General features: G+C 32.9%; 3 protein-coding genes and 1 long non-coding RNA gene across 6 annotated transcripts in view; 1 reads left to right on the forward strand and 3 right to left on the reverse strand.

Annotated features, from left to right (window-relative positions):
• The window catches only part of LOC128182519 (G-protein coupled receptor dmsr-1-like), a 53,154-nt gene extending 49,387 nt beyond the window's left edge, over positions 1–3,767 (reverse strand). The window contains exon 1 of the mRNA XM_052851195.1: positions 3,412–3,767. The gene's annotated coding sequence lies outside the window, so the exon portion shown is untranslated. The remainder of the gene's footprint in view (positions 1–3,411) is intronic.
• Positions 3,768–4,908: 1,141 nt separating this feature from the next.
• Positions 4,909–7,415, reverse strand: LOC128181973 (uncharacterized). Its single transcript, XR_008243386.1, has 2 exons — positions 7,299–7,415; positions 4,909–5,249 (listed from the first exon to the last, which is right to left on the reverse strand). It is a non-coding gene; the product is annotated as an uncharacterized LOC128181973 (long non-coding RNA).
• Positions 7,416–9,738: 2,323 nt separating this feature from the next.
• LOC128181783 (probable peroxisomal membrane protein PEX13) lies at positions 9,739–18,907 on the reverse strand. Of its 3 annotated transcripts, none has more exons than XM_052850306.1 (3): positions 18,821–18,907; positions 18,022–18,418; positions 9,739–10,224 (listed from the first exon to the last, which is right to left on the reverse strand). In XM_052850306.1, the coding sequence occupies exons 2-3, from the start codon at positions 18,416–18,418 to the stop codon at positions 10,172–10,174; spliced, it is 450 nt and encodes a 149-aa protein (XP_052706266.1). In that variant the 5' UTR covers positions 18,821–18,907; the 3' UTR covers positions 9,739–10,171. The 3 variants fall into 3 exon arrangements, with proteins under 3 accessions (XP_052706266.1, XP_052706264.1, XP_052706265.1); XM_052850304.1 differs by lacking the exons at positions 18,022–18,418; positions 18,821–18,907 and adding exons at positions 10,340–10,727; positions 10,965–11,302 and having other exon boundaries at positions 9,746–10,224; XM_052850305.1 differs by lacking the exon at positions 9,739–10,224 and adding an exon at positions 17,692–17,901.
• A 2,146-nt stretch (positions 18,908–21,053) lies between these two features.
• Positions 21,054–22,229, forward strand: LOC128179760 (uncharacterized). The gene is made up of 3 exons (XM_052847332.1): positions 21,054–21,447; positions 21,697–21,788; positions 22,100–22,229. Exons 1-2 carry the CDS (start codon positions 21,054–21,056, stop codon positions 21,750–21,752), a joined length of 450 nt encoding a protein of 149 aa, XP_052703292.1. The 3' UTR covers positions 21,753–21,788; positions 22,100–22,229.
• Positions 22,230–27,319: the final 5,090 nt, after the last annotated feature.

The following is a 27,319-nucleotide window of genomic DNA, read 5'->3' on the forward strand; positions in this document are numbered from 1 at the left end:
ACGAGTAAATAAAAACTTCTTTTTAACAGTTCTGACACATTATAATTATGAGGATATCCGTGCATTATCATTATTTTAAAGAAAATATTGCAGCAGAAAATCATCTTGGTTTGTAGCCGTTTGTTGTTTTTGAGGGAATATGAAATAATTAATGGGCCTTAGTACAGAACTAATACCTGTATGCCTGACAATACATTAAATTATATAGCTTTTTAACACATCATGTGACAACATTTTCCAGTCAAATGTTTTCATCGATCAAGTGAGTAAGGATATAAAACGTCACACAAGTTTACATCAGGTAAACAATTATTTAAGGAAAGACTAATTAAGTTTTTTACTGTAGCCTTAGCAACTTTTGCCACAGAGTTCAAACACTGCGTACTGCCTTCCAGATAGCTGGCGATTCTCTGTCCGTCAATCTTTGTTAACTTTCACATATGAGATATCAGCTGTGAAAATGAAATGTATCTCATCTGCATTGTATATTTTTTAAAACTAAACTTTATTTATTTTACAACGATTGATAAACAAGTTCTATAACTTATATTAATATCTTTCGTTGGGACGGATGTTAACGCGAGGGGGGCCATTGATTTGGGAGGAAGCCGGAGTGCCCGAAGAAAACCCACGTGTCCAAGCGGGCGACCACCATACCCTATCACTTACAACCAATGTCGATTACAAGATCAAACTCGAGTCCCAGCGGTGTAAGCGAATTCATTGTCAATTGCACTTCTTGGACACCCTTAAAAGGTTTTCTTTTGAGGTGAATACAGGTATTAACGAAGCAAGCAAGCATTTCAGGAAAATATATTTAAGGAATAAGAAATCATTCTTTGAGTATTATGAGATGATAATTTTGGTCGGGGCGTGATCAAATCCAATAAAGCCCGAAGGGCTTTATGATAGATTTGATCACGCCCCGACCAAAATTATCACCTCATAATAATCAAAGAATGATTCCTTATTACTTATATTATTTTCATAACTTTTAACCATCGTACGATTAAATATTTAAAAATAAATAAGCAAACCCAGCTGGCGCTTCAATTTGGCGTCATTTGAAGTTATGGGTTATATAGTACAAAATCGATACGTACATGTAGTGTTATCACAGGCGCAGACACTGGAAAATGTAAATACCTAATGAGCGTTTTAGGTACTATTTTCTTGCGATGATCGATATATATGCATCAATGTATCCATATTGTCCATAAATATAAACTTTTTATTGTAAATGTTGTATATACGTATCTTTTTTCAATATTTTTTCAATTATCCCTTCAGTATGTGAAAGTTTGTCACTTTTTCGTTATGTTGCATAGATGAGAAAGCCCGTTATTGTATTTAAATTTACAAATTATACATTGTATGGCGTGTGTGTTTGTAAAGAAATCTGATTATTCAGAAAAACTTTCCAATTCTGAAATGGGAAATCTCTGATAACTTAATAAAGCTTAAGTGCCAATTTATCTACTAAGATTTCAAATTTTACTGTCGTCTAATGCATCGACATCTGCATGAATTATTGATTAAGTGGGAGCAATTACAAGGCTTTTATGAAATATTTTGTTTATTACATTATTATATAAAGTGCTATGATATTTTTCAAAATAAATCTGTGGATACAAACAATAGGACTTGTAAAATAATCAATAAACCGATCGATAATGGTTTCATCACATCTTACAGGATATTTTATAAGTTTACAATAATGTCATGTTGTGAATTTTGAATTTACCGGGTGGCAGTATATACAAAATTCACAACATGACAATTGTATTTACTGCCACCCGGTAAATTCAAAATTCACAACATGACAATAATTCAGATTCTTTAGAATTTAATTCACAAATTAAAATCGTCATGTGCAAATTTTGACTCTAAAGAATTTAACCTTTTGTACAAGACATTATTTTTTTACCTGAAAATATGTACAAGTATACAACGATTCTCAACATCGAACAGAGTTAGGCTGTTTGCAATTAAACTATGAAATGGTTTCTTTGGTGCTCCATGTGGGTATAAAGGTACGGGCATTGCAGTAAAAATATACATGTAATACCAAAATTTAAAGATTCTTTAACTTATATGTTGTATGATTAACCAATCAATGTACTTTAAATGTTTTGCTTTACAACTGACTTTGAATTTGTTTTGAATTATTCATTTGAGTGAAAGTAATTGCAGTGGACGACAAACATTAAGAATTTTATGTCTGATAAAACCAATTAGTCAACAGTTACGCAGCTGATAGTAAAAAATTAGAATTGATTCTTCCAATCAACTTTCAGGTGGAGTTAAATCTAATACCCAAATGGCTTCTTAGAGCCCTTCCTTGACACTGGACTTGTAAATCCAGTCATTGCGATGGTTTTCAATTATCATATACTTTGGCATCGGAAGAAACATTATTATTTAGAAGGAAATTGGGCTGGCGACAAACATAGTAACTATGTATCGATTGCCCGCTAGGCGTCCCCTTGTCGCGTTGCCAAAGACTTGTCATACGGACAAATGAAACCCTGCTCCTCCGCATGGGGATCAGGAGAAATCAACGAACAAGGTCGCGCTAGGCTTTCCCAACAGCACTTAACAGAGACAGTCAACATATTCTGCCGGTTTGACAGATCACCAATACACAAAGTAAAGTTTTTTTTTTTTACAACATAACTAGAATAATCCAATCTGCTCTGGTACTTAAGTCTACTTTGGGCATATATATTGTAGGATTGCCTACGTATGTACATGTATGCACATTGTTAGGTAACCTTGAGATTTTTTAAATTCTAGGCAATTTTCAAGACTTTTGACCCCTGTTTATCACTTACGAGTTCCAGTTTTGTTGTATTAATTCAAATACTATGCTGATATTTGTGTTATCACCCTTAAACACTACGTTCAAATTATCATGTGAAATGGTCTCTTAATCTGAATGAAAAGCCCTTTTCAATTCTGCATTAAATTCAATAATCCATTTTGGTTTGTGATAGCAATTTCATTAATCTTTTCCCTGGAGTCTAAACAAATCACATTATGTCGTAGAAAGCACGACAAGAATTAAATACTTTTAGATTTACATTTTTCCTCCTCTTGTGCTACAAGGGATGAAAAACTTTATTGATTTGCCCGTTGCTTCTCTCGAAAGATAAGTCTAAGAAAAATATTAATAGCATCTTTCATGTGGAAATATTTCAAGCGAACATCATTCAATGAATATGAAATGTGAATAAATTGTTATTCGGGATCGAAATATAGGAACAAAATTTTATTTTTAATCCTTATTACTTGATCTAACTTATTTGGTAGATATGAAATTGAACCCAATGACATTGTACTTCAACAATTCTTGTTTGTAAGGAAAAGATAATAATTTATAATTAAATGTAGACCAAAATAAGGTGTTACCTTGGATCTTTCAGCATCTTCGTTTTCATTCACTGCTCATGCTTTGTTAAGGGAGTAATCCTTCTGCCATAGATGCAAGTCACAAGTAGATTTGTAATAAATGTCCTTATTTTCCTATGTGATAAGACACAAAACTCTCAGGGGATTGTTTCGTAAATCTTACGTCACAAAAAGCAATCGCAAACTCCAAACGCGGAAACGTTTTTGCGTACACCATGCACGGACGTGGAGTAATATTCTATGGAACTGGAGCAATATTGTAACAACCTTGCTCTGTTCGGAGGGATTTCAAACCTGGTACAATGTTATAGTGCAAATTGAAGTCAAACACGAGGCCGTAAGAAAATCTCTCTTTCGAGTTTGTACGAAAGTCGTAAGCGTGGAGCGACTGTCAATAAATACGAGCTAATTGAATTTATCACGGTATGTGCCGCTTTGGAAGCAACAGGAGACCCAGATTCCTTTTGTCGCTTAGCTATCTTCGTTATTGTAGCCTTACTGAATACAGTGTAAAAGATGTATTATATTCTCTTAGGAAATATTACACTAGTACTACATCCGCGTATACAGAATTTTCTCCAGGGGAGGGGGGCGAGGGAGGGAGGGGGCAGGTTCCGAGGCAGGGTTTTGTTTATATGACCGACTTTTTCTGGGATACTAAAAAATAAAGATTATCTAACACCGATTAATTAAAACTAGTCTTAATATCATCAATTCGCTTTAATGATAGATTGATCATATGTTTATAGCTCAAACGTCTAGGCAATAACATTAACTACCGGCTGTTTTGCAACGTATGCTATAACGTTGGTTCGTTTAATTGGTATTAAAATTGTTCTATAATCTGCTTTTTGACCAGTATCACACCATGTTTAACAGAAACAATGCCATACATGTTGGGAGATAACAGTAAGTAAGACTTTAGTCTTCTTTTTTCAGAATTGATTTTATATACACCACATCTAAAACTGCCATGTACAATAGTTCTATTTTTCGTGGGGATCGAATTTCATGGATTGTCTGAAATTCAGTCTCAAGGACTATTGTGCAAAATAATGGACATTTTCATAAAATGTTTTTTTTTTCTCGAGCATACCGTTACCATTTTTCTCAAGCATTATTATGATTGGTTATATGTACATGTAATCTATATTAATTAAACAATAGCCTTCAGTTATCGACCAATACAGATTTTTGTAGAACTGCATGGTGGTAATGTATCAATACTCTCATCAAGTCTATAGAAACATGTAGTGGTCCCATCAAAAGTCTATTATTGTATTTTATAAAACAAATATAATTGTAATTCACACAAAACCATACAAGACAAGTAAATTGAGCTCTACTGTGGTATTCTATTATACATCACCCTTTCACGAAAATATATATATTAAGATAAAGGAAATTTAAAGAAAAGGGGTATAATTTATTGCAAGGAAACTCTAGATCTTTGAGTCAGTAAAGGAAGTGTTTGAAATACAACATCAAACATGGATATAAAATACATAACTTTATTTCGTCATTTCAAAGTGCATATGATATTATCAATCATAAGGTCAGTCATCAGAATCTTCAATTAAATAGCATTTTTCTTCCTGAAATAGCTTTCCTATGGCAGTATAGTAGTTCAAGAATGTCACGCACAATCCGTTTTGGTATTTGTGAATATGATTTCATACTGGGTATCGATCTCCAATTGAAAGATTCTCTTTCTGCTGGCATGTGGAACAGCTAGTGGAAACTTGGTTCTAAAGTAACAATCCGCATGCGCGAATATATGGAATCTGCATCCCGATGAGGAATGCAATAGCAAGAACAGCTATTATCGCCACACTCATCTGGAAGATATGGAAAAATTATTGATAGAGGATTATGCTGGTACGTCATCAGATGACATTAACTACCAAAGTTTATTTCAAGAATTCTGGGTCGTCAAAAATAGTAAATGTAAAAATTTTAGCACATTAAACATCACTTTCATTTCATGAAGAATCCTGCGTTCACATTTGTCTTAATAATGTTTTTAAAGAACTATATATGATAAGAGTTAAATTTGGCCCCCATAATTCGCCATTTTTTAAGTGTTTCGGGTACAATAAAATGTTTACTAATTTTTTAGAAGAGTTGATATTAAATAAATTTTTCGTCCATTTATTTGATTTATTTGCACTCCCTGGCAGTATATGACGTCAGAAGTGACGCCATTTCTATAATTCCATCAAAATCAGCCAAAAATTGACATTTGTCTTATCTTTTCATGAATGGGAAATATAGAGCGCATGCTTGAACAAGAAAAAAAAATTGTCACTTATTAGTCTTGGCTAGATACATCTCTGATTAAAATATTTTATTTGTTCAAGAATGCGCTCTATTTTTTTGGAAGGAAAAACTTCTTGAAAACAAGCTGTTTTACGCTAAAAATGCAAAAATGGCGGGAAAAGGTTGTCTTTACGTTGTCATATTTCTAAATTGTGGGCACTTGAACCAAAATGAATATTATGTACACATATCACATACATATTTGTACAAAGAAAACAAAGAACGATAGTAAAATGATGATGTTCATTTTAGGGGGCCATTTTAGGCCCTTATCATATATAGTCCTTTGAGAAAATTAATAAAATTATTTGAATGATTATTCAATAGGTGAAAATATTACCAAATTCATTTCTGATCGGGTTCGCCCTTTACTTAACAAAGTTATATCTGACAGTTACAAGGTTATATGAAAGTCATTAATCCGGATCCATTTATAAAAATGATTTATAAATGCAAAAAATGCTTTGATGACAAAATATCAAATACCAATAATATTTTTTTTAATTTGTATAAGATTGATATTATTATACTTCCTCCAGCTATTTGTACTTTATACTTGCACCATGTACTTAATTGTATACACGAGTTATACATATTAAATTTCCAATACAAAAGATATGTAGCACAATGTCATGAAGTTCAGTGCCTTTATGACTAATGTTATCAATTTTATTTACAAGTTCATTGCACAAGCAATCGGCGTAAACAAATATTTATATTTTTCATAATAAGATAATACTTGTACAAAACATGTACATGTAGTTCATTTTTTAAGTTTACATTTTAACAGTAAAATTTAGCAGGTGCACATTCAATTAAACAAGGTAATATTCATAGAAGAAAATGCATAATTTTTTTTAACCTGTAAGAAGCTTGAAAACTAATTAGATTCTACATTGTAATAAATTAAGGATCGAAAAGTATAATGCTATATATATATATATATTTATCACATGTTTATTTCAATATATATGTGGTGCATATTACTCCTGTAATTTTTTTTATATTGCACTGTGTATTCTTACTCAACATGACGTCATGATTAAACATTACAGAACGTAGTTTTAGGCTGTTGAAAAAAAGATGAGTTGTAAATTAATGTGATGCACTTAGTGCTGTTTTATTTTTTCATGAATTGATAAAATACGTTTGAAAATGAAATGGTTATTTTCATCTTTAAGGAACTTTTTTTCTTGCGTAAAGTTGTCGTCTTGAAATAAATGTGTTGTGCGGCTCACAATTACAATTTCTACAGAAAAGATTAGGGTTTAACAAAAGACTTTGTAAAACGTGTGATAAAAAGAATGTCTCATGATTTGCGATGGTATAGGATTTTTATCCAACTCGTTATGTGTTTTCAAGGCCAAGACTCGGGGATAGAAAACACACAACTCGTTGGATAAAATAAAATACCATCACAGATCATGAGAGATCCTACTAGTATATATATGTATCATGCCCCAAAAAAAAGGTTTACTTTAACTTTTTACTATTTATAAGGAATTTAATTTTAACGAAATTATAAAAAATGAAATAAAACGTAGAATTTGTTAATTCATGCACCCTACCTTGTCTGTGTAGTTTCCTTATCACCAGGACGAATGGACAAGGGTAGAGCTACTTCCCTGTAGACTGGTCCCTCGGGGCAAGGTGCGCGGTGTTTACAGATGGTCAGTTAGAGCGTGACACGTGTGTCGTGTAATGTTACATGAAATATCATACTGATATACATGTACACGTAAACATGTACCTGTAGCAGGTCGTACAGCAATGTTTGACAATATTTTGAAATATGTATATAGTGCAAGCATTTTATTTCTTCCTTTTGGGACTGTTAAAATGTGTTTTGAGTCACGGTGTATATGATGATTTTGTTCAAGACAAATTGATAGGCGTAAGAGGAGAGAGAGAGAGAGAGAGAGAGAGAGAGAGAGAGAGAGAGAGATGCAATAATTCTTTGTTTAACATCATGTTATAAAAATCGTGAGGTAAAATGTGATAACGATCTACGAGTATAGTGATCTGATCGAAGTTCAATTCCTTACATTGACTCTTTAGTTATCTATTATGACTGGTAGTTAAAGTTGTTGTAATATTTGATTCATATTAATTAAGCCAGAGAACTTTCGGTAGGTAAATCATTTCAACGACTTTGATTCACAGAATTAATATTTTTTTTTATTAATTTATTACTTAACCAGGGACATTAAACATTTTTAACAAAATTCCAAGACATTTTAATAAGAATGTTATGATACCCTTGGTTTTATGATAAAAAAATAAATCATCTTAAGTGTTGGGTTTCGAATGCTAAAATGAGTACTACAGGGGGAGGGGGGGGGGGGCGTATGCTTCTTTGTTCTCATTGTTTATTAATCTATTTTGCACGTTAACGGTAGCTTGGATTAAAATAAAAACACGAATGGGTATTGGTGCCAGTTGATATCATTTAGATATTCAACGCAACTTTTGCAAGGAGTATGTTTTGACCCGTCCGTCATCCTGTCAACGCCATTCCCTTGGTTTGACCACAATTTATTGTATATACATGTACACTGTATATTATACAGTGGGTTTGAACACAAGTTCTAGCAACTTACTAGGTTCTCGTCCTAATAAAAAGACAATTCTCAATTGAAATAAAAACGACATCTATATAGAACAAGAAAGATAAAGAAAAAAAATATGAAAACACAATATTATGATTGTGTAAATTCCCCTTAAACCGCGCCCATACGTAATATCGTAAACTTTGTAGGTATAGTACAGGGAAATTAAGATTCCATAATTTTTCTTGGAATTTCGTCTCTTCTGAAATAAGAATTTTGGTATTGTGCGCTTGCTCACTTTTTATTCATTTATGAACGTACGAGCCATTGTAATAAAACGAAATTTGATAATGAGTCACTAAGTCGTACAGTCGACTATGACTAAGCTGTATGTACAGAATAATCTGTAGTTCGAAATAATATCTTGCTATAAGTACGCACGACATATATTTTTATTACATAGGACTAAGTATTCCATTAAAACTTTCTTATTTCATATGCACGACTTAGTTTCTTATTCGTAGGACTTAATACCTCGTAATTAGGACATATCATCTCGTTAGAATGACTTTTAATGTGGTAAGTACGGCTTGTTGGAATTATCATCTTATACGTTCGATTCTCACTCGTATGACATTATCTCGTAATAACGACGTAATTACTAGTATTATACCGTACGTACGACGTAGAGTAGTTACTCTAAGTTACTCTAAGTCGTACGTACGGTATAATACTAGTAATTACGTACGTACGACTTAGAGTAGTTCAAACTAGACCGTAGACTCTGGGAAGTTTTACTCAAACAGAAATTTGATGTACTAGTATGAGGTATTATTTATAATAGTACTAGTATGTTTATTCTATTGTCCGCCTTACAGTCATTGTAATCAACAATTTCATCTGATGAACCTATACATGATGAAATATGGATTGAAATTTCACTCGTTTCAACATGTTTAGAATTATGAGTTAACAATTCTTTTGAAGATACATAAAGTTACATCATACTCATATCAACTATCAATGATCTTATTAAGATAACTCTAAATCACATTTATGCATCAGTTACATAAAGGAATAATTGATGCACAAACATTACTGACTAATCCCCGTGATTTCTTTGATTAAAGGAAATTTCCCTGTTAATTAATTAATCATACAAATGTACTGTACGTGTCAATATTGACTATCCGTTTGATGGAAATTGTGATGACGGGAATTTATTTTTTAAGCTTTCTTGAAAACTTTCTGCAGTAATGACAGCAAACTCAATCACTCTATCGAAAAGATAGCTGAATCAGCTGTAACTAAATATAGATTATTCAAATATTTGACAACCTTTAAAGTTGGATTAACCTTAGCAGTACCAGCTAATCGTTATGCGAGAGATGATGTCAAGTGTTTGCTACTTTTATTTTTCTACACAGTGTTCAAAAATCATGGCTCTTTAACACATAAATCTCAAACATATATATTACCATGCTTGCATTGTGGTGACATTCTGTTGATATTTTAAAGAAATAAAACACGTGATTTTGTTTTCAGCATCTGCATTCAAAATAGAAAGATTCTTGTCTCAAATGTTTAGTACGGCTCGCGTAAATAACTTGTAGTTGATATTACTATTCATTTTGCATCAAATGTGTTTTCAATTCTTAATTTGATGCGCCATTATTTTCTTGTATCAATAGATTTCTCATGAAAAACGTTAGATCCTTTGAAATCATCAAGAAAAAGAATTTATTTTTGTTTTGCTGCTTTTACAGCCATTTATTTTTTTCCAACAGAGTACAAATAACAACCTAACACCGAAAGACCAGACCAAAGTTTGGAAGCGAAAAATGAGTCATTCATGGTTTTCACTCTAATGCGCATGAATATCACGTGATTATTTAACCGGAAGTGTTGTTGTTGTTGAAAAGGAGAGGGATCAGGAAAAGCAGCACTGAAAAAGATAATTAAACATTTTGAAATTGATGCTTAATTGCTAAATGCAGGGAATTAATGCAAGCATATAAGTCAGAATAAAAGCATGGATGACATGTTGATAATCTACTTACTAAGAAGTCCAATGCCGCTGCCTCCGAACAGACCGTTGTTTCCGGCGTCGATGCCAGCTCCAAGACCGATTGGTGGAAGGGGAAGGGGAGTAGGGGTTGGCTGTTGGACGGGCACAGGGACTGGGTAATACACATGGGTGGATGATTTCTTTCCGTGTCCCTTTCCGTATCCACTTCCGTACCCGCTTCCGTATCCACTGGATCCGTATCCATATCCACTTCCGTATCCACCTCCATATCCGTAAGATCCAGATGTGGGATAAGACATGTATCCGTAGCCGCTACTTCCGTAGCTGCTACTTCCGTATCCGCTGGAACCGTATCCCTCAGCCATGGCCACGGCAACGCCGGCCATCATAACGACAGCAATGGTGATGAATGAACGCATCTGTAATACAGCAAAATGTGACATTTAAAATCTTTTCTTGTTCTACCGGTATAAATTGACCAAGAATATGAATAATATAAGAAACTAGAGCTAACGTGAAGCTGCCTCAAACACGACTTTTAGCAGGAAATACGCAAATATACGACAGGATTATGGCAGCGGAACATAAAAATGGCCTGATATTTATAAAGAAAGTTGACTGTGAATGAAGAGTGAGCTTACTCTGTGGAAGCTTACCTTTCGATCTGTAGGTCTGTTGGACTGCACTGCCATTCATTGCTGCGCCATCCCTCTTATAGTAGATCCCCAGAAGTAAATTGCGTAACAACATGGCGTAAGACATCCTGGTGTAAGGAAGGTGCGCGTGATGACATGTAATGTCTAGACTGCCGACTCTCCTACCCATGTCCAAAATCGGGTTTGATCAAAGTGTTCCGCAATTGCCATTCGATCAACTGATTTGTAAAATATACCGTGATCCAAAAATGTGTCTAAATTGTAGCCTCGATCGGGTCATTGAATTTAATACATAATGTATTTGAGATTCAATTAGGATTGATGAAATAAGTTTTGTTTATTCAAATGACTTATATAGTGTATATTAGTTAACCCTTTATTATTCAAAACTTTCGTTATTTCATTATCTGTCTATAAATTAATCTTATCCCTGTTTGTCTTTTTTCTATGTCTTGTTGACAAAAGCTTTTATTTCTCACTGTATAAATCATCAGCAAAACCAAGTAAACTAAATTTTAATAACAACTGCAGGTATTTTGTGCGTGCGTGCGTGTGTGTGTGTTCATAAATATTTTCAAGTAATGATGAAATAAAAATCAAATTTGTAATGAAAACAACTTTTATTTAAGGAATGAATTCAATATTTATTTGTTTTATACGATATAAAATGGTTTGAGGCAGTTTACGCTTTATAAACCGCGAAGCGGTTCATCAACTCCAGGTCTTAATGAAAATTGGTATGCAGTATGTATAGACCCCTAATGTTAAGTACATGACAATCAGAATAAGATGCTAAACCTGTATGTTTATCTTTTTGGTTGACTTTACACAGTGGAATGAGGTAAAATAACACGAAAAGTATGTGGATGTGACATACTGGTATTTAATTACACAGCGTAAGTTCTTGTTATGTAAAGGTACGCCATACATGTGGTACAAATTGTTTACGTTTTACAGGGAATTAGCTGGGGAAGGTAAAAAAAACTGTAAAAACATGAAAAATGGGTAAAAAATGAATGGGTCCAAATTTCAGAAAACCACTAAATGGTCTGACTAGCAATTTTCCCCAGAAATTGGTGTTGGGTCTTATAATGAGTGAATTTATTGTATTTGGGATGAAAAGGAACTGAGGAAATTCTAGCTACAGAGTTCTGAAGACCACAGTGATTGGTATAAAAAAAAACCGTACCGCGCCACCTAACTTTCTCTTCAGTATAATACTGTTAAGGGGGATGCGCGGTCATCTTGTACATTTGAGAATAAGAATGTAAACGTTTCTTGAACTGGCTTGTTTCTGTCCGAAACTGGCCAAAAATGCCGTCAAAAGATATAAAAGAAATAAATATGAAGTCCTATATATGTCATTTTGTTTGAAAAGTATGCATACAAGAACAGGACAATGCCTTTTTAATCACTCAGAACAGGTGTCGAACTGCGCAGCTACAGACTTATTTTGAAGATTTAAAAATCTATAAAAATAGGAAGGGGGTTCATTGGTGTCTTCTCTACAACCATTTGTTGAGAAAAGGTTTGAGTCTTTTACACTCTTAAGACCGCGGAACATTAACTGGCAAGATTTGAAATATACAGCTTACGTCAGTTTCACTTGTTACAGTCAAAACATTTGAAGTGGGCGGGAACAAATTGACACGAACGTCTGAGAAAACATTGGATTGAAACTGTAGTTACAGAAAATGTATTTAAATCCACCTCAGCATTTCTAACTTGCTAAATAATTTAAAGCGATCGAAAAACATTTTAATTAGTATCAGAAAAGCGGATGGAAAACATTTTATTTCATCAGTAAGTATATAATCAGCAAATGTGAAAAGATACCAATTCGGAGATATTATACGCAGGGTAAAGCATTTTCCGATGACTTCTTACATGAAACATTTTATATATTCTATTATTGGATATAATTTTAATCTTATAAATGGTAACTTTGATTGTTCTCTGTGAATTAACCCCGTTTCAACTATGGCCCCACTTGATATCAGACTTGTGGCGACTGATTCTCTGAAGTCATCGAACAATGCCTTGCTTTGCGTATTATCTCTCCCGAATTGAGATCGATCTTCTCATATTTTCTGATTATATACTTATTGGTGAAATATTTTTTTCAATCACTTTAAATTGCTGATACTAAATATAATGTTTTTCGATCGCTTTAACTTACATGTATATAGCAAGTTAGAAATGCCGAGGTGGATTGAAAATACATTTCCTATGTACAGTTTCAATCCAATGTTTTCTCAGACGTCCGTGTCAATTTGTTCCCGCCCATTTCAAATGTTTTGACTTCAACAAGTGAAATTGACGTACGCTGTATATTTCCAATCTTGCCAGTTAATGTTCCGCGGTCTTATTCTCAAATGTACAAGATCGCCGCACATCCCCCTTAACTTAATAATCCCAACTCAAGGGTTTCAACTCCGCTCATCTCCCACAATTCCGGGAAGGACAGGTGCGGATCGTAAACACGTGGAACTTAGAAAAATGGATACTCTCATGTAAAGGATACATTTGATGGCAATTTGATAGTAGACAATAAAGCAAAATAAATAGATAGAATTTTTTTTTTTTTAACCGGGTTTTCCGAAGGAAAAATCCGGTTATTGGAATGATGAAAATGGCGGGTGGACGGGCGGGCGCTGCCAAAAGGGTATCCTTACTGAAGGGATAACTCCTCCTACAGTTTTCAAGATAGGAATTTGTTGTTTTGCCGATCAATTGTACAAATATCAGAGCTGTGCAAATTTTTTGGATTTTAATTTTGATAATTTTTGGAAAAAAAATACCAGCTGTTTAACTTAGTCATTTTCTCGCTGAATATTGCATATAGGGTACACCTATTGTACGGATAACTCCCCTACAGTTTTCAAAAGAGGAAGTTGTTGTTTTGCAGATCAATTGTACATATATCAGAGCTGTGCATATTACTTGGATTTTGATTTTTGATAATTTTTTTAAAAAGCTGTTGAACTTAGTCATTTTCACGCAGAAAATTGCTTACAGAGTATCCCATTTCTCTGGATGTGTTGTGTTTATCAATTCACGGTTGACAAATGGATTATGAATACTGTTCACACAAAAGAAAACCCGGTTTGCTGTCACATTGACAGCTTTTCTCTTGTAATCAAGTTGATTTCGTTCAGTATTTATTGGGAATTATGGACTGAATTTGGAAAGGATCGGAAGTATAACCCGTCAAGATCCGATCTGAATACTGGTATTATGTGCATGTCCACAGATAATACGTCAGATATACATGTAAAGACTTAAAGAAAAGCAACTCTCAAAAAAGTAACAGCAGTGCATGGAAACAAAAAAGCAAACAAAAGAAATACATGTATCCATGATTCCATGATGAACTTCTTTCAAGTTTGTGAAATCATGAAAATTCAATACTTAATCGTCATTTAGCGGTATTTCTGCTGCAAACCTAGAGGCTTATGCGTAAACTCCGTACAGTAGCAGAATGAAGAATATATTCAATAATGACAACGTTTTATCTGAAAAAATTACAAATTACCTTTTCTTTATTGCTTGGAGGGTGAAGGTTATGATTGTAGCGTTAATATATCCAATCACTACAAACGTTAACATTTATTTCAGTAAAATTTTCTTAAAATCATAAGTCTCTTTATCTACATAACCAAAAATAAAAATGAATAATTTTAGGTAAAATATACATACTTGTATTACAATATAACACATGAAACAGTGGTCATGACATTCACATGAAATAGACTTAATTAGTTTTGATAAATACATATTACAAATATCATTCAATAACTTTTCTTAAATTCCGATTGTGTTTTATAAACCCTCGAAACGTTAATTTTGAATAACAATGGGTCTATTAAAAAGTGCATTTTAACCCATGTGCAATGGGTTATGTTTCGATTTACAAGTCTTATGATAAAGATACATGTACATGTAATCTTCAGATTTTTCATACGTTTATGTTTTGGGATTATCTTAATAATGTCTACTAAAGAGTTCTGATATAATCGTACAATAAAAGGAGATGGGGGAGCAAGATGGCGCAAATATCCATTGGTTTAATTGTATAATACAATTTCGGGATTTTTGTTTTTTTGTTTTTCCTTTTGTATATATCCTTTTTTATGTATAATCCAATTTTTTTAAAGCCATCTTCTAGCGATAGTCGGTTTGAATATTATAATTAACGCAAAGAAAATTTTTAAAAATATCAGTGGCTTGAGTGTTTGTTGTATTGAAACTAAACCTAAAATGCCTCGTTCTACCCACGCCGTTTAAATACAATATTCGATTTTGGACACGACTTTACAGACTTCAATTATTTCCTGAAAACGAACAAATGTTGGGACACAAAATGATATATCTAATGTAAAGTGGGTCGTCGCTCCAAGTTTTTGTAATTGAAAAAAAAATATGGAGCACACACCCACTCTATGAAATAAAAGGCATGAGTGAAGTTCTAAAAAATCTCACTATTTGAAGATTTTGGTACGCATACACCTTTTTATATCTTCGCTAGCGGTCCACTCCGTTTCACTAAAACCCTTGACAGATCTCATTACGAAACCTCGGTGATGCGGTGGCACTATCTATTTTGTATTTTGCTGTTTTGGAGTTTTTTTTAAGCATCGTATACATTTAAATGTAAGCATTTTACTCTTAATTCCTTATCTACTATGTGTAGTTAAGGTGTAACTATGGAATGTTTGGTTTGAATCTTTTTATTAAAGCGCTAAGCATAGCTAAGCGCTTTATTGCCGTTAGACTTCTACTTCCGGTGCATCAAATAACCGCCCCCCTATAAGCAGAAATATGCATCACTTAAACTGGCTAGGGAACCAGTTTCAGGGATTTACGCACATAGTTGCACGGGCTATTGTGAATATAAAGTTCGGGATATTGTGAATCTAAGGTGCAGGGCTTATGTACATCATCGCAGTTATGCAGTGATGAGGAAATATATTGCCTAAACAGAAGCTGAAATAAAGAAAAATCAAATCGATTCTTTCTAACTAAGCTTGCACAAAGTAAATTTCCTTCTGAACCAAGCTAGGTTAGCGCTTTTTAGTACTATCAGTACTTTGATTTAACCTATCATCAACCATTGTCGTTATTCAACTTCCGGACTTCCATGTCTGACCCCTGACGAGATTTCACAGTGCCTTAACTAACCTTTCGTCTATGCAATCCACTTCAAAGAAGATGGGTAGATAAGGCGTGTAAAATGCCCATACGCGGTCGGACAGGCTACTGAAAAATTAAAGTATCAACAAATCTGATGGTTTTTTTTAAATCATTTAAAACAATATATATTTAACGAATCATTAATTTGTAACCTGTAGGTATGTTCAATACTTGGAATATGTTGACTCAAACAGGCGTATACGTATCAAAACCTGCAAATATTGTTGAACTTCAAGGCATTTTCTTTTATAGAGTGGATCTGTGCTCCATATTTTTCTCATAGTCTAATTAAGGTCTAATGGAAAACAAACCGATTTCAATCAGCAAAAATGTGGAGAGGTGACCCATTATACATTAAAAATATCATTTTGTATCCAAACAACTGAACGTATTGAAAAAATAATACAAGTTCGGTAATTCGTGACCTTAGTCACACATGATATTTAAAAAGCCGCTTTTGTTGTGTCTGAAATGGCTCAGTGGTTAGAGTACCTGGCATGAGCTAACCGTGTATAACTAGGGTTTTATGTTACGGGTTCGATACCACCAAAATTTCAGACAATATTTTTTTTTCTTATTTTTTGTTAAATATATTAAAAACTGACTATAGTTAGAAATTTTGCTTTTGCAAAGTTGTATTATAATATATTTAAATAGATTTAATTGGGGAAAAATAAATTTAAAATTGTATTTCACTACTAAACCGAATGGGCATTTGCGCCATCTTATTCCCCCATCTTCTTTTTCATTCTCTTAATATTTCTTGTCCCGTTACAATTGGCTTCTTAATACTTTTGTTAAGGATATTCTGATCATTATACTTAATCGCCACATTCGTAACCGCATGGACCACCAAAGAAAGCATTCCATTAGGGAGAACATTTCCCGCGTCAGTGTGTTAATGAATGTGAATACTAGCTACTTTCATAGCATATAAACTTTCAAAGAAAACTTTTCTATACACACATGTACATGTAATTATCTCTTTTATCATTTCAATTATATGTCTTGAGTTCGTTGTTATCAATCATAACGCCGTGTAGAACGAACGACAGATCTTTCCAGGCTGTATTAATGATTCGAACACCACTAAAACTAATAATGTGTTTGAAAAAGTTATAATTTAAAAAAAAAAACCTAAGAAATGTGTGGTTCATACGCTAGCAAATGTATTTGAACTGATGAGATAATGGTTTCATTTGTATTAAGTTTTATAACCCTTCTAAGAAGAAATGCTTCGCTAAAGGACATTTTCCCGTTGGTTTCTTACATTGTAGTTTTAGTTAACCAATATAAACTCGAGGAAGATTTTAATCCAATTTGTATCTATGTTTTCAGCAACTGCATTCAAAATAGAAAGATACTTGTGTCAGATATTAACAATAGTTTATCGACTAAATACCATGCAGTTGATAATATTATTTAAATTTGCATCAAATGCTGTTTTGTTAATTTGATGCCCGATTATTTCCTTATAACAACTTGAATAACAAACGTTCTAGATCGTTTAAAATCAACATGACAAAGAGCTTAGTTTTGTTTTGCTGCTTTCACAGCAATTTATTTTTATCCAACAGAGTAACAACCAAACATAGGGAGACCAGACCAGACCAGACCAAAGGTTGCGACCGAAATATTATCCCATTCAAATAAGAGGCTCACGTCGAAGCGCATAGATATCACGTGGTTATTTAACCGGAAGTGTTGTTGTTGTTGAAAAGGAGGGGGATCAGGAAAAGCAGCACTGAAAAAGATAATTAAACATTGTTGTAAATGATGCTTTAATCACTACATGTAGATAATAATGAATGCATATAAATCAGAATAAAAGCATGAAAGTATGACAAGTTGATAATCTACTTACTAAGAAGTCCAATGCCGCTGCCTCCGAACAGACCGTTGTTTCCGGTACCGACTTCAGTTCCAAGACCGATTGGTGGAAGGGGAAGGGGAGTAGGGGCTTGCTGTTGGACGGGCACAGGGACTGGGTAATACACAGCAGTTGAGGATTTCTTTCCGTGTCCCTTTCCGTATCCACTTCCATATCCGCTTCCGTATCCGCTTCCGTACCCGCTTCCGTATCCATATCCACTTCCGTATCCACCTCCATATCCGTAAGATCCAGATGTGGGATAAGACATGTAGCCGTAGCCGCTACTTCCGTAACTGCTACTTCCGTATCCGCTGGATCCGTATCCCTCAGCCATGGCCACGGCAACACCGGCCATCATAACGGCAGCAATGGTGATGAATGAACGCATCTGAAATGAACAAAATGTCAATTTTTATATTGATAGTCCCAGAATTTTGAGTTTTTTTATTTTTATTCATTTCTGCAAATCATAAAAAACCCTTAGTTTTGTGTGATAATATTAACGACAAGAAAAACCAAGATAAAAAAAGAGCTATTTCGTTAAGGAGAAGAGAAAAAATTCCTAATTATTATGTTAAATAGGCTTAATTTCAAAGTTATATATCTTATGCTGGGTTAAGGACATATATACTTTATCTTTCATTATAATCTATTTTCGAAAGTTAAAATTACGTTTTGCACTTTGATGTAACCTAGGTTTTTTTTCATTGATAATAGATAATAAAAACAATCAATGTCTTCAATGCAGACTGAAATGTTAAAATCCCTGTAAATGGACAGCGATGCTTACCTTTCGATCTGTTGGACTGATCTGCAATGTTCGACTATTCTACCCCTTTTATAGTATCGCAAAGTGCATCCAAAAATGTTGGTTGCGTAACAATATGGCGTAAGAATGTACACCTTTCCTTCGCGATGTGACGTAATGACTAGACTTCCTATTGGCTGTATTCAGTAGTTGGCATTTCTGTGGTTACTAGCTGGTAATCAGACTCTCAAACTATTCATTCAGCTCAATGTAATTGATGCGATTGAAAAACTTTTCCTACTTCCTTTATTCAAAATTTTCAAATTGCAGTAAAATCAAATGAATTTTTTTTATGGGTTCGTACTTTTTGCCTGGTTTGTTTGTTTGTTTTGTTTGTTTGTTTGTCCTTTTCATTTACAATTTTGAAGGAGGGGCACTAAAAGTCAGATAAAAAACGATTAAAGTGGATTTAAATTATTTATATTTTGCTTTTGGAAGTCACGTGTTTGGCAAGGGAAGAAATTTTATTTAGTTGATTTTCACGTAACTTTTGAATGATTAATTTATTTACAGTTTGATTATGCCGGTATATCTTCTTCTTTGAGAAACGTCAATGAGTTCTTTGAAAATAAAGCCAACTCTGCAATCAAGCTTTGTTTTTTCTTCCTTATTAAGTTTATTAACCACAATTTCATCCTTGAAATTTTCATAAACGTGCTTACAAAGAAAGTTCAACCTGGACATATCAATGAAATAAAATTTGAAAATTTAATCTAAGGAAACTGAAAATGTTCGACTGAACATGTCTAGCTCATCTTGTATTCTGCTAATAGTCATTTGATCAATTGATCAATTTGCTGATATCAAAATCTGATCAAGAATCGGAATTTATTTTAAAAGGAAATGGGTGGATAAGGCGTGTAAAATGCGTATTTACGGACAGATAAGATAATATAAGATAATATTAATTTGAATATCAACAAATCTGATATTTGTTTAAAAATATCATTCCAAACGATGTATATTAAAATATAACATCGGTTTGCAACCCTTAAATACGTTTAATACTTGGATTATGTTGATTCAAACTGGGGGTTTGCGTATCAAAATCTCAAAATAGTGTAATTTTTAAGAATTTCAGTGCCATTAATTTCTCTTATGGAGTGGGTCTGCGCTACATACTTTTGAAAAAGTCTAAATAAGGTCTAATGAAAAGCAACCCGATTTCAATCAACAAAACCGTGGATTAATGACCTGCTACATGTATGCATTGAAATAATTTACCCCAACATTTGAACGTTTTAGAAAAATAATACAAGTTTATCAATTCGTTAAAATATAAAAGTCGCATATTGCATTTAAACAACGCACTTTGTTGTGACTTAAATGGCTCAGTGTTAAGAACACTACACATGTAATTTATTTAATAATGTTTTAAATTTTTATTTCATTATTAAAAATATTTCATTGGGAAATAATAAATTTGAAATAATCATTGCACGACTTAACCAAAGGTGCATTTGCGCTATTTTATCCCCCGCATCTTCTGAGTTTGGATAAAATATTCGTTGCGACAGCGAAAAGAAATCTTAAAACGTATTTTGAAATATAAAACAGTCGAAAAGGATATTCATTATCAATGAATTTCAAAATATTTTAAAATAAATTATTTCTTTTCTCAAGTTCAAGCTTAATACGTTTAATTTCTTGACAATCGATTGAATAAATACATGTTATATTACAGAATGGAATGAAATAAATACGTTATATTATAGAATGGAATGAAGGTACCCGTGTTTTGATTACCGACTCTAGCAGTACATGTTAATTACGTAACTCGCACATTTATGTCTTCCGGTGTAGACATGTATTACCCAAATATTCGCTCATAATACGCAAACCCTGCAACATTTATATCACCGACTGTGTGGGTTTTCCCATTTGAATTACTTTGGATTGCATAAAATTCAAATTCGCGGACCCTATATATACCCAGTTTCTCCGATAGCTTGGCATATACTCTACTCCACCTTCGAAGGTAAAGCATTTGATCATGATCTGCGTTCGCAATCTCTCTCTCCTTATACCTTAGTGTCCTTTTTAATATATTTTATTTCTTAAATATTACTACTTTTGATTAACTTTTATATAAAAAAAAGGAGAATATGTTCTAAAGTACGGTAGACTTCATTGGTTTTGACTAAGCAATGAATATCTCTGATCCAACGTGCTATCTATTTTTCATTATCTATCATAATGATATTGTCCCTTTTAGATGCGTTCCTTTGCCACCGTCGCTATCCTTGCCCTCGTCGCCGTTGTTGCAGTCAACGCTCAGTGGTTCGGCGATGACGATTTTGATGATTTCTTCGATGATGATGATGATTACAGGGTATACATGGGTGGCTATGCCCCATCTGCTGGCTTCGGACCACTTTCCTCTGGATACGTAATGGGATCCATGGGATCCGTAGGAATGGGATCAATGGGATCATCCATCGCTTATAGTCATGGTCACGGTGGAAAATCCGGTAAAGCCATGTACATTCCCTACGCTGTCCCCACCCCCGTCGCCGCCCAGCCCACCCCTCTCCCCCTTGAACTTCTGTATGGTAATGTCCAGACAACACAGAGCGGTCTCTTCGGAGGAAACGGAAGCGGTCTTCTTTGTAAGTAAAACAGAAAGTACATGTATATTCTTCTCTACGCTAATATTTTTTCACAGTTGAAGAATCAACTTTGCTGAACTCTTGTGTTGATTTTCTTCCTGCATCATAACAAACCTCTGATCATAGAATATATGCTAACGTGGTAAAACAAGTTGAATGAAGGAAGTAGAGAAATATTGTAATGTTTTGTCTTGCATATGTATTGTACGAGGAATTTGCTTGTAATTAATGTTAATGTCAATGTTGCAGTGCTCCTATTCTTGTTGCCCCTCCTCCTGAACAACAACAACAACACCAGCGGTTAGGAAACTCGCCATGATTTAATCACCATTTGCATAGAGGTATATACAATGATTTCCATCCTCTGTTTTTTGGTTTTTTTTATTGTTTTTTGTTTTTTGTTTTTGCTACAAATTTTTTTTTATGAAATAACCGAAATTTTGCTTTCAAACGCGTAAAAAGCCGCATGGAGGAAACAAATTGTAGTGCTATTTAAAAAACAAGAAAAAGCTATAATACTACTTCTTCAGTTAGTTACAAGTCCTTTTAATGTTGACGAGTAATATGTTATGATTATATGATTCTACGTCATAAACGATATTTATTACCATGAATTATAACTGACTAACAATCGATTGATTTCTATTTTCAGACAAGAGACTCCCCCCAATCAGGGCGCATCTTAAGTTTGGTGTTTAAATATTGAATCTTCAATAAAAATTGTAATACCATGATTGAAATCAACACTGTCCTAGTTATTTGTTATATTAGAGCAATGTTCGCAGACTTAGTTTGAATAGTTCTAAGCATTAAAACCATTTTAACAAAAGCTTGGACTTTGGGTAGTTGTGTCAAAAAGCAATTTGACGTAGACATGTCTATTTCATTGTTAGCCAATCAACCATGGCTCTTTAAAATCAAAAAGATTTGTCTTGCTTTTGAGCTAAGACCACGCAATCGAAGCATATATTTCTCTTAAAACCGAGTAATTTTTAACTTGTTTTAACGCAAAAAATAAATTGCTACGTCCTACTAAAAGTCCAAGGTCTTGTTCATAAATGGTTCTAAATGCGATGGTCACTGATCATTTCGGTATTACATGTACGTGTAGTATGGTTATATTATGCACTGTGATAAAATAGTAACGATGCAGCCTTGCTTTTTGTTCTTTTAGAACAATAAAAATATATATTATTTATTTATATTCATCGTGTAATGCATTTAGAGAAAATTATTTTTGTTTCAAGTTTATGGATATGATTTAGCCCAGCACTTTTCTTATTCCATAACCATATAATCAGCCACATAATTAATATATAAATACTATCGTGGTGTTAGGGTGCCCTTGGTTAAACAAAAGCTGCTTTCCGCAAGAGACATTGAATGGAACAAAAATAAAATGTGATACATTAATATATTTTATAGAATAGCAAAAAAGTGAGACAGGGGTCAAAAGATCTAGATCCTGTAACTTATATATTGCTGAAAAGCGAACGATATTCTATTGTGGCATTATGGTGTTTCATACCTCTGGGATTACATGTATAACACCAGGATGTAAAATGAAGATTGTTCAAAAAAAGGGATGAAAATATTGAAACAAAACAGTCCATAATAAACAATCCTCGTTGAGCCCATTGTTTTACCACTTACCTTATATTCATTGTTAGTAAATTGTACATAACGGAAACAACAAAGGACAACTATTCAATATCAGATATTATATAAACAATTGCTCCCGAGATTTATAAAGAAATATTCTAAAGCATTTTTTACAAAAAATATTGTTTATCTAACCCGTTATAAGTTATTGCCATTTACAATTTTGATAGAATATTGTTATTTGGGACCTCAACAACGCAAGAATTGATAATGATTTATTAATATATTCACTATGAAAATGTACCCCCCCCAAAAAAAAACCAAACAAAAAACAAAAAAAAACAAAAAACAAAAACAAAACAAAACTGAAAAGGAAGAGTTGAGAGCAAATGTACATATTTGTACCTTATTTTATACAATCCAAAATGCTTCATTTAATAATATCAAACTATCAAAAGTCAGGCCTCTCAATCATAAATTTCTTATCTTACGTGTAGACCTGTACAAGTGTGTGGTTCCGGAATTTTTTTCCTGGGGAATCAGTGGTCCTAGGGATAATTTTGTTTGCCAAGGGGAGGGGGGGGGGGGGTGTCCGAGGCATGTGTTTTTGTGTACATTTATCTGAGAAAAGTTTATTTTGTCTTCGAATGTACATGTATTTTAAATTGTTTTTAAATTTATGAAGTATCAAGCTTTGTTGTCTGTTAATCTTAAAAATGTAAGATTTGGAGACCAATGTGTACAAAAGAAATATGATCAATTGTTGGTGACGACATGGGGAGTGAGATGGAGTTACAAATAAATGAAGATATGGACAACATACATTTCCTTCACTGTTTGATACTCATGTGTAGATCTATAATCTCAAAAAAGCTTTCCATAATTTTTGTGAAATAAAAATAAACTTAGTAGATGTATTGTGTCTTTATAACGATTTCAACATGAAGTTGAACTATTTTCTAAAAAGATCATACTGGAAATACGCGAGACGTTAGTCAACATTTTTTTAACAAATTGGAATCAGAAAAAAATATGAGATGTAGCATCAAACATTGGCGTGTAATGTTGGAATTGAACTATGCAGGTTGAATTGCTAAACTGTAAGACGAGTGTATTTAATGTGAAAAAAAATGTGTTTGATGTTATTTTGAGATATTTTGATGTTGTTAAACGTTCAGCATACTCATGTTTTCCTTAAAAATGTACTAGAAAAAGGGATCATCCGCGATAAACCTGGATTGGTCAATATCATACTACAAAATAAAAGACAATATTATAACAGTTATAATTTTGTTGTGAGTTTTGTTTTGTTCAGCTTGCCAATGTTGTTATCAATACCCAACAATTTATATCTGCCATGACCAATGCTCGCTAAATAAATCTTTTAAATTAAAGATAATTTTGGGTTTTTGTTCTCTTTGTGAAAAAACTTGGTTTTAACTAGTATGTCCTTTTTACCATTATAACTACATTGGTTTTAATGAGATCAAACTAACAATATGTTACTATATCATATCAATACTTTTAATTAAATTGTCCGCAGTGAAAATCTTTATTTTATTTAAAATGTTGTGAAAATATTGTCTGCAAACTTCTATTTTCGTAAATGTGCAAAATTCCACCATTTTTATAAAAACTGTCTTAAATGAAATAGTATTTTTTTTTTCTATTAAAAATTGAATCAAAGTTTCACAAAAACCGGAGTGCAGACCCTTCTTTGATGAAATAATGAAAAGTGAAGTTTTTAAAAATTACGCTTTCATTTGATGTTGGTAGTCGTCAATACATGTTTATAATTGTTTCATTTATTTAACTTCAAACTGCTTTTTTAAATTCGATGATTTAATAAACATCGCTAGAAACGGATTCTTAACGAGATATCAAATAAATAAGTAACATATCTTAGTTATTTCATTTTAAGGTAGTCCTATACTCGGCACTAAATGGGCTCAATCATTAAAAGCTTAGCTTTAAATGATAGATATACATTCTAGCAATACATATACAAAAGAAAATATGCATGTTTACATGCTAGTTTGTTTGTTATCACCTCTCAGACGGGTGTACCCCCTTGCGAAAATTATTGACAATTATGAAATTTGCCAGAGGTCCGTTTTTCCTAAAAATAATTACCAATTTTGGGTAAATTAGAACTGAACATACAAAATAGAGTATAAATATTTATTTAAACCATATCTCATCAATAATTTTGCGCAAATTTGAGTAAGTAAGTACGCTTTATGGACCTGATGTATCAAAATAGAATACAAAAAATGCAATGCTAGTATCGCGTTTGGTAATTTTTTTATTATTTTATGGACTCAAACTTAAATTAATAGTGTTTATTCTATAGATTGACATCTTAGAAAAAAGATTTGGTAAAATAAATTATATGTTGACGGATTACTTTTCACGCTATAAGCTCTAAACCAAGGTGACCCTGTCGAAAAAATCCGTAAAATCACATTTTGCTACAGTTTTCTGCCTAGATCTGTCAACAATGTTAGATATCATTTAAACATCAATTAATTGACGATTGAATAAATTCGAAATAGCTTCTGTCTCTAAATTTAAACCGGTTTTAGTAAAAGAAAAAGAAAATTTCGGGGGGGGGGGCATCAAAACAAGGAAGATATAAGCATACCTGAGATCCTGGTTAATCAGACACTTCGTTTTTCATTTAACTTTAACAGAATCGAGTTTCTCAACATTAATAATTTCTATCTCTCATAGAATACATATATTACCGTTCTAATTGCTTATTATTGCCATTGTTTACAACAGCGATGTAGAGCAAAATCAATACCGGGTATCTAAAACGCTTTGTAAAAGTCGAACCAATATTGTAAAATCCGTATTATGACGTAGTGCGATACTCGGACTACTTAAATTTTCTTTTTCATCCCACAAATTGTATTTTGGCACTTTATACTACGTATTCGCCCTTGTTTATTCATGTGCTCAATTTACTTTGTTTATGAATATAAATAATACATGTATCATGTTTAAACAAAAAATGAAAATAAAAAAATAATCTCAAATTACATAGACGCATAAACAATGGTTGCATTATTCCCAATCACTTCCTTAAAATATTTCAAAACCATCCACTCAAAATTTTTTTCCAGCAAAACATCCCAGTTTGATAAAAAAAGAAGAAAAGAAACTCCGATTACTGTTTAATACTGATTGTTACGAACACAATCTTGTATGTAATCTTAATTTAACATGTGTTCGGTATTTTGAACACAAGAATTGCTCTTTCATATTGTCTTATCTTTTAAAATTATGACATTTTTAAAATGCTATAGAAATAGTTTGTTTCAATCATGTTATTCTTGCTTAAAAAACGAATAAAGTCCTAAAAATACTTCGATGAAGTATTTGAAACATCGAAATATTTGGAAATTTATTTTCTGATTATTTTAAATATCGTAAATAAATACAATAATGTAACACTGGTTGAAGACTTCTCTTATAATTTGAATCAATTCATGTACACAAATGCAAAAATGTAGTTGCGAATTTTTCTCGCCATTAAAAATAATTCTTTTAATAAACAAATTGGTAAATTAAATATTTGAGTGTCTAAACTCATGTTCAACAATTTGAAATAAAGCCGAATTTCCACTCCCTGAGTTTGAAAAGAAATAAAACTAGAAAACAGTGAGTTTGCATAGAAATAAAACTACAAACACTGAGTTGGAATAGAAATTAAACAACAAAACCATAAGAAAAAAATCTTTACGTCTTGCACTGTTCTTCCTGAAGTACTCATCGCATTTTGTCAGCATTAATAGAATAAATCAAAAAGTCCAAGGTATTTTGTTGAAAAACACATTTGTAAAGTAACAAGGACAATGAAAAAAAGAACCAAAATTCCACCCTACCCCCCCCCCCCCCATCCCTCTCATTTTGAATAGAATAGAATAGACAAAATGGAAGAGGATTTTTTTTTGAGTAGCAATGCTTGTCTTATCCCAAACTTATCGTCCTAACTATGAAATTTAGGATGCGTTTAATTGAGTTTACTTTACATTTTTTATGCCTTGGTGCTTTATATTGTGTTTAAATTTATTAAACTTACGAAAAACAGAAGATTTCAGATCTTCTATGGGACTAAAATATCGTAGGAGAAGAGAGTGTTGATGGTAACACACCTAAAAAAAAAACCCAAGTAACAGGTAGACTGCATTTGATTCTGCGTTATCATAAAACGTCACAATGAATAAAAGTTTTGACACGTTTAGAGCTCTCCAATTACAATCTC

The sequence above is a fragment of the Crassostrea angulata genome, chromosome 4, assembly GCF_025612915.1.
Source record: "Crassostrea angulata isolate pt1a10 chromosome 4, ASM2561291v2, whole genome shotgun sequence".
Classification (NCBI taxonomy): Eukaryota; Metazoa; Mollusca; class Bivalvia; order Ostreida; family Ostreidae; genus Magallana; species Magallana angulata.

What these genes read in the sequence shown, in the direction of transcription:
- LOC128181783 (XM_052850304.1), bottom strand. Translation starts at nt 11,000, where the DNA reads ATGGCAGTGCAGTCCAACAGACCTACAGATCGAAAG. An exon ending in ACAGACCTACAGATCGAAAG is followed by an intron (nt 10,728 to 10,964) that starts GTAAGCTTCCAC and finishes GCTGTATTACAG; the next exon opens with ATGCGTTCATTCATCACCAT. An exon ending in CAGCGGCATTGGACTTCTTA is followed by an intron (nt 10,225 to 10,339) that starts GTAAGTAGATTA and finishes TATCTTTTTCAG; the next exon opens with TGCTGCTTTTCCTGATCCCT.
- LOC128179760 (XM_052847332.1), top strand. Translation starts at nt 21,054, where the DNA reads ATGCGTTCCTTTGCCACCGTCGCTATCCTTGCCCTCGTCGCCGTTGTT. An exon ending in AAACGGAAGCGGTCTTCTTT is followed by an intron (nt 21,448 to 21,696) that starts GTAAGTAAAACA and finishes TCAATGTTGCAG; the next exon opens with TGCTCCTATTCTTGTTGCCC.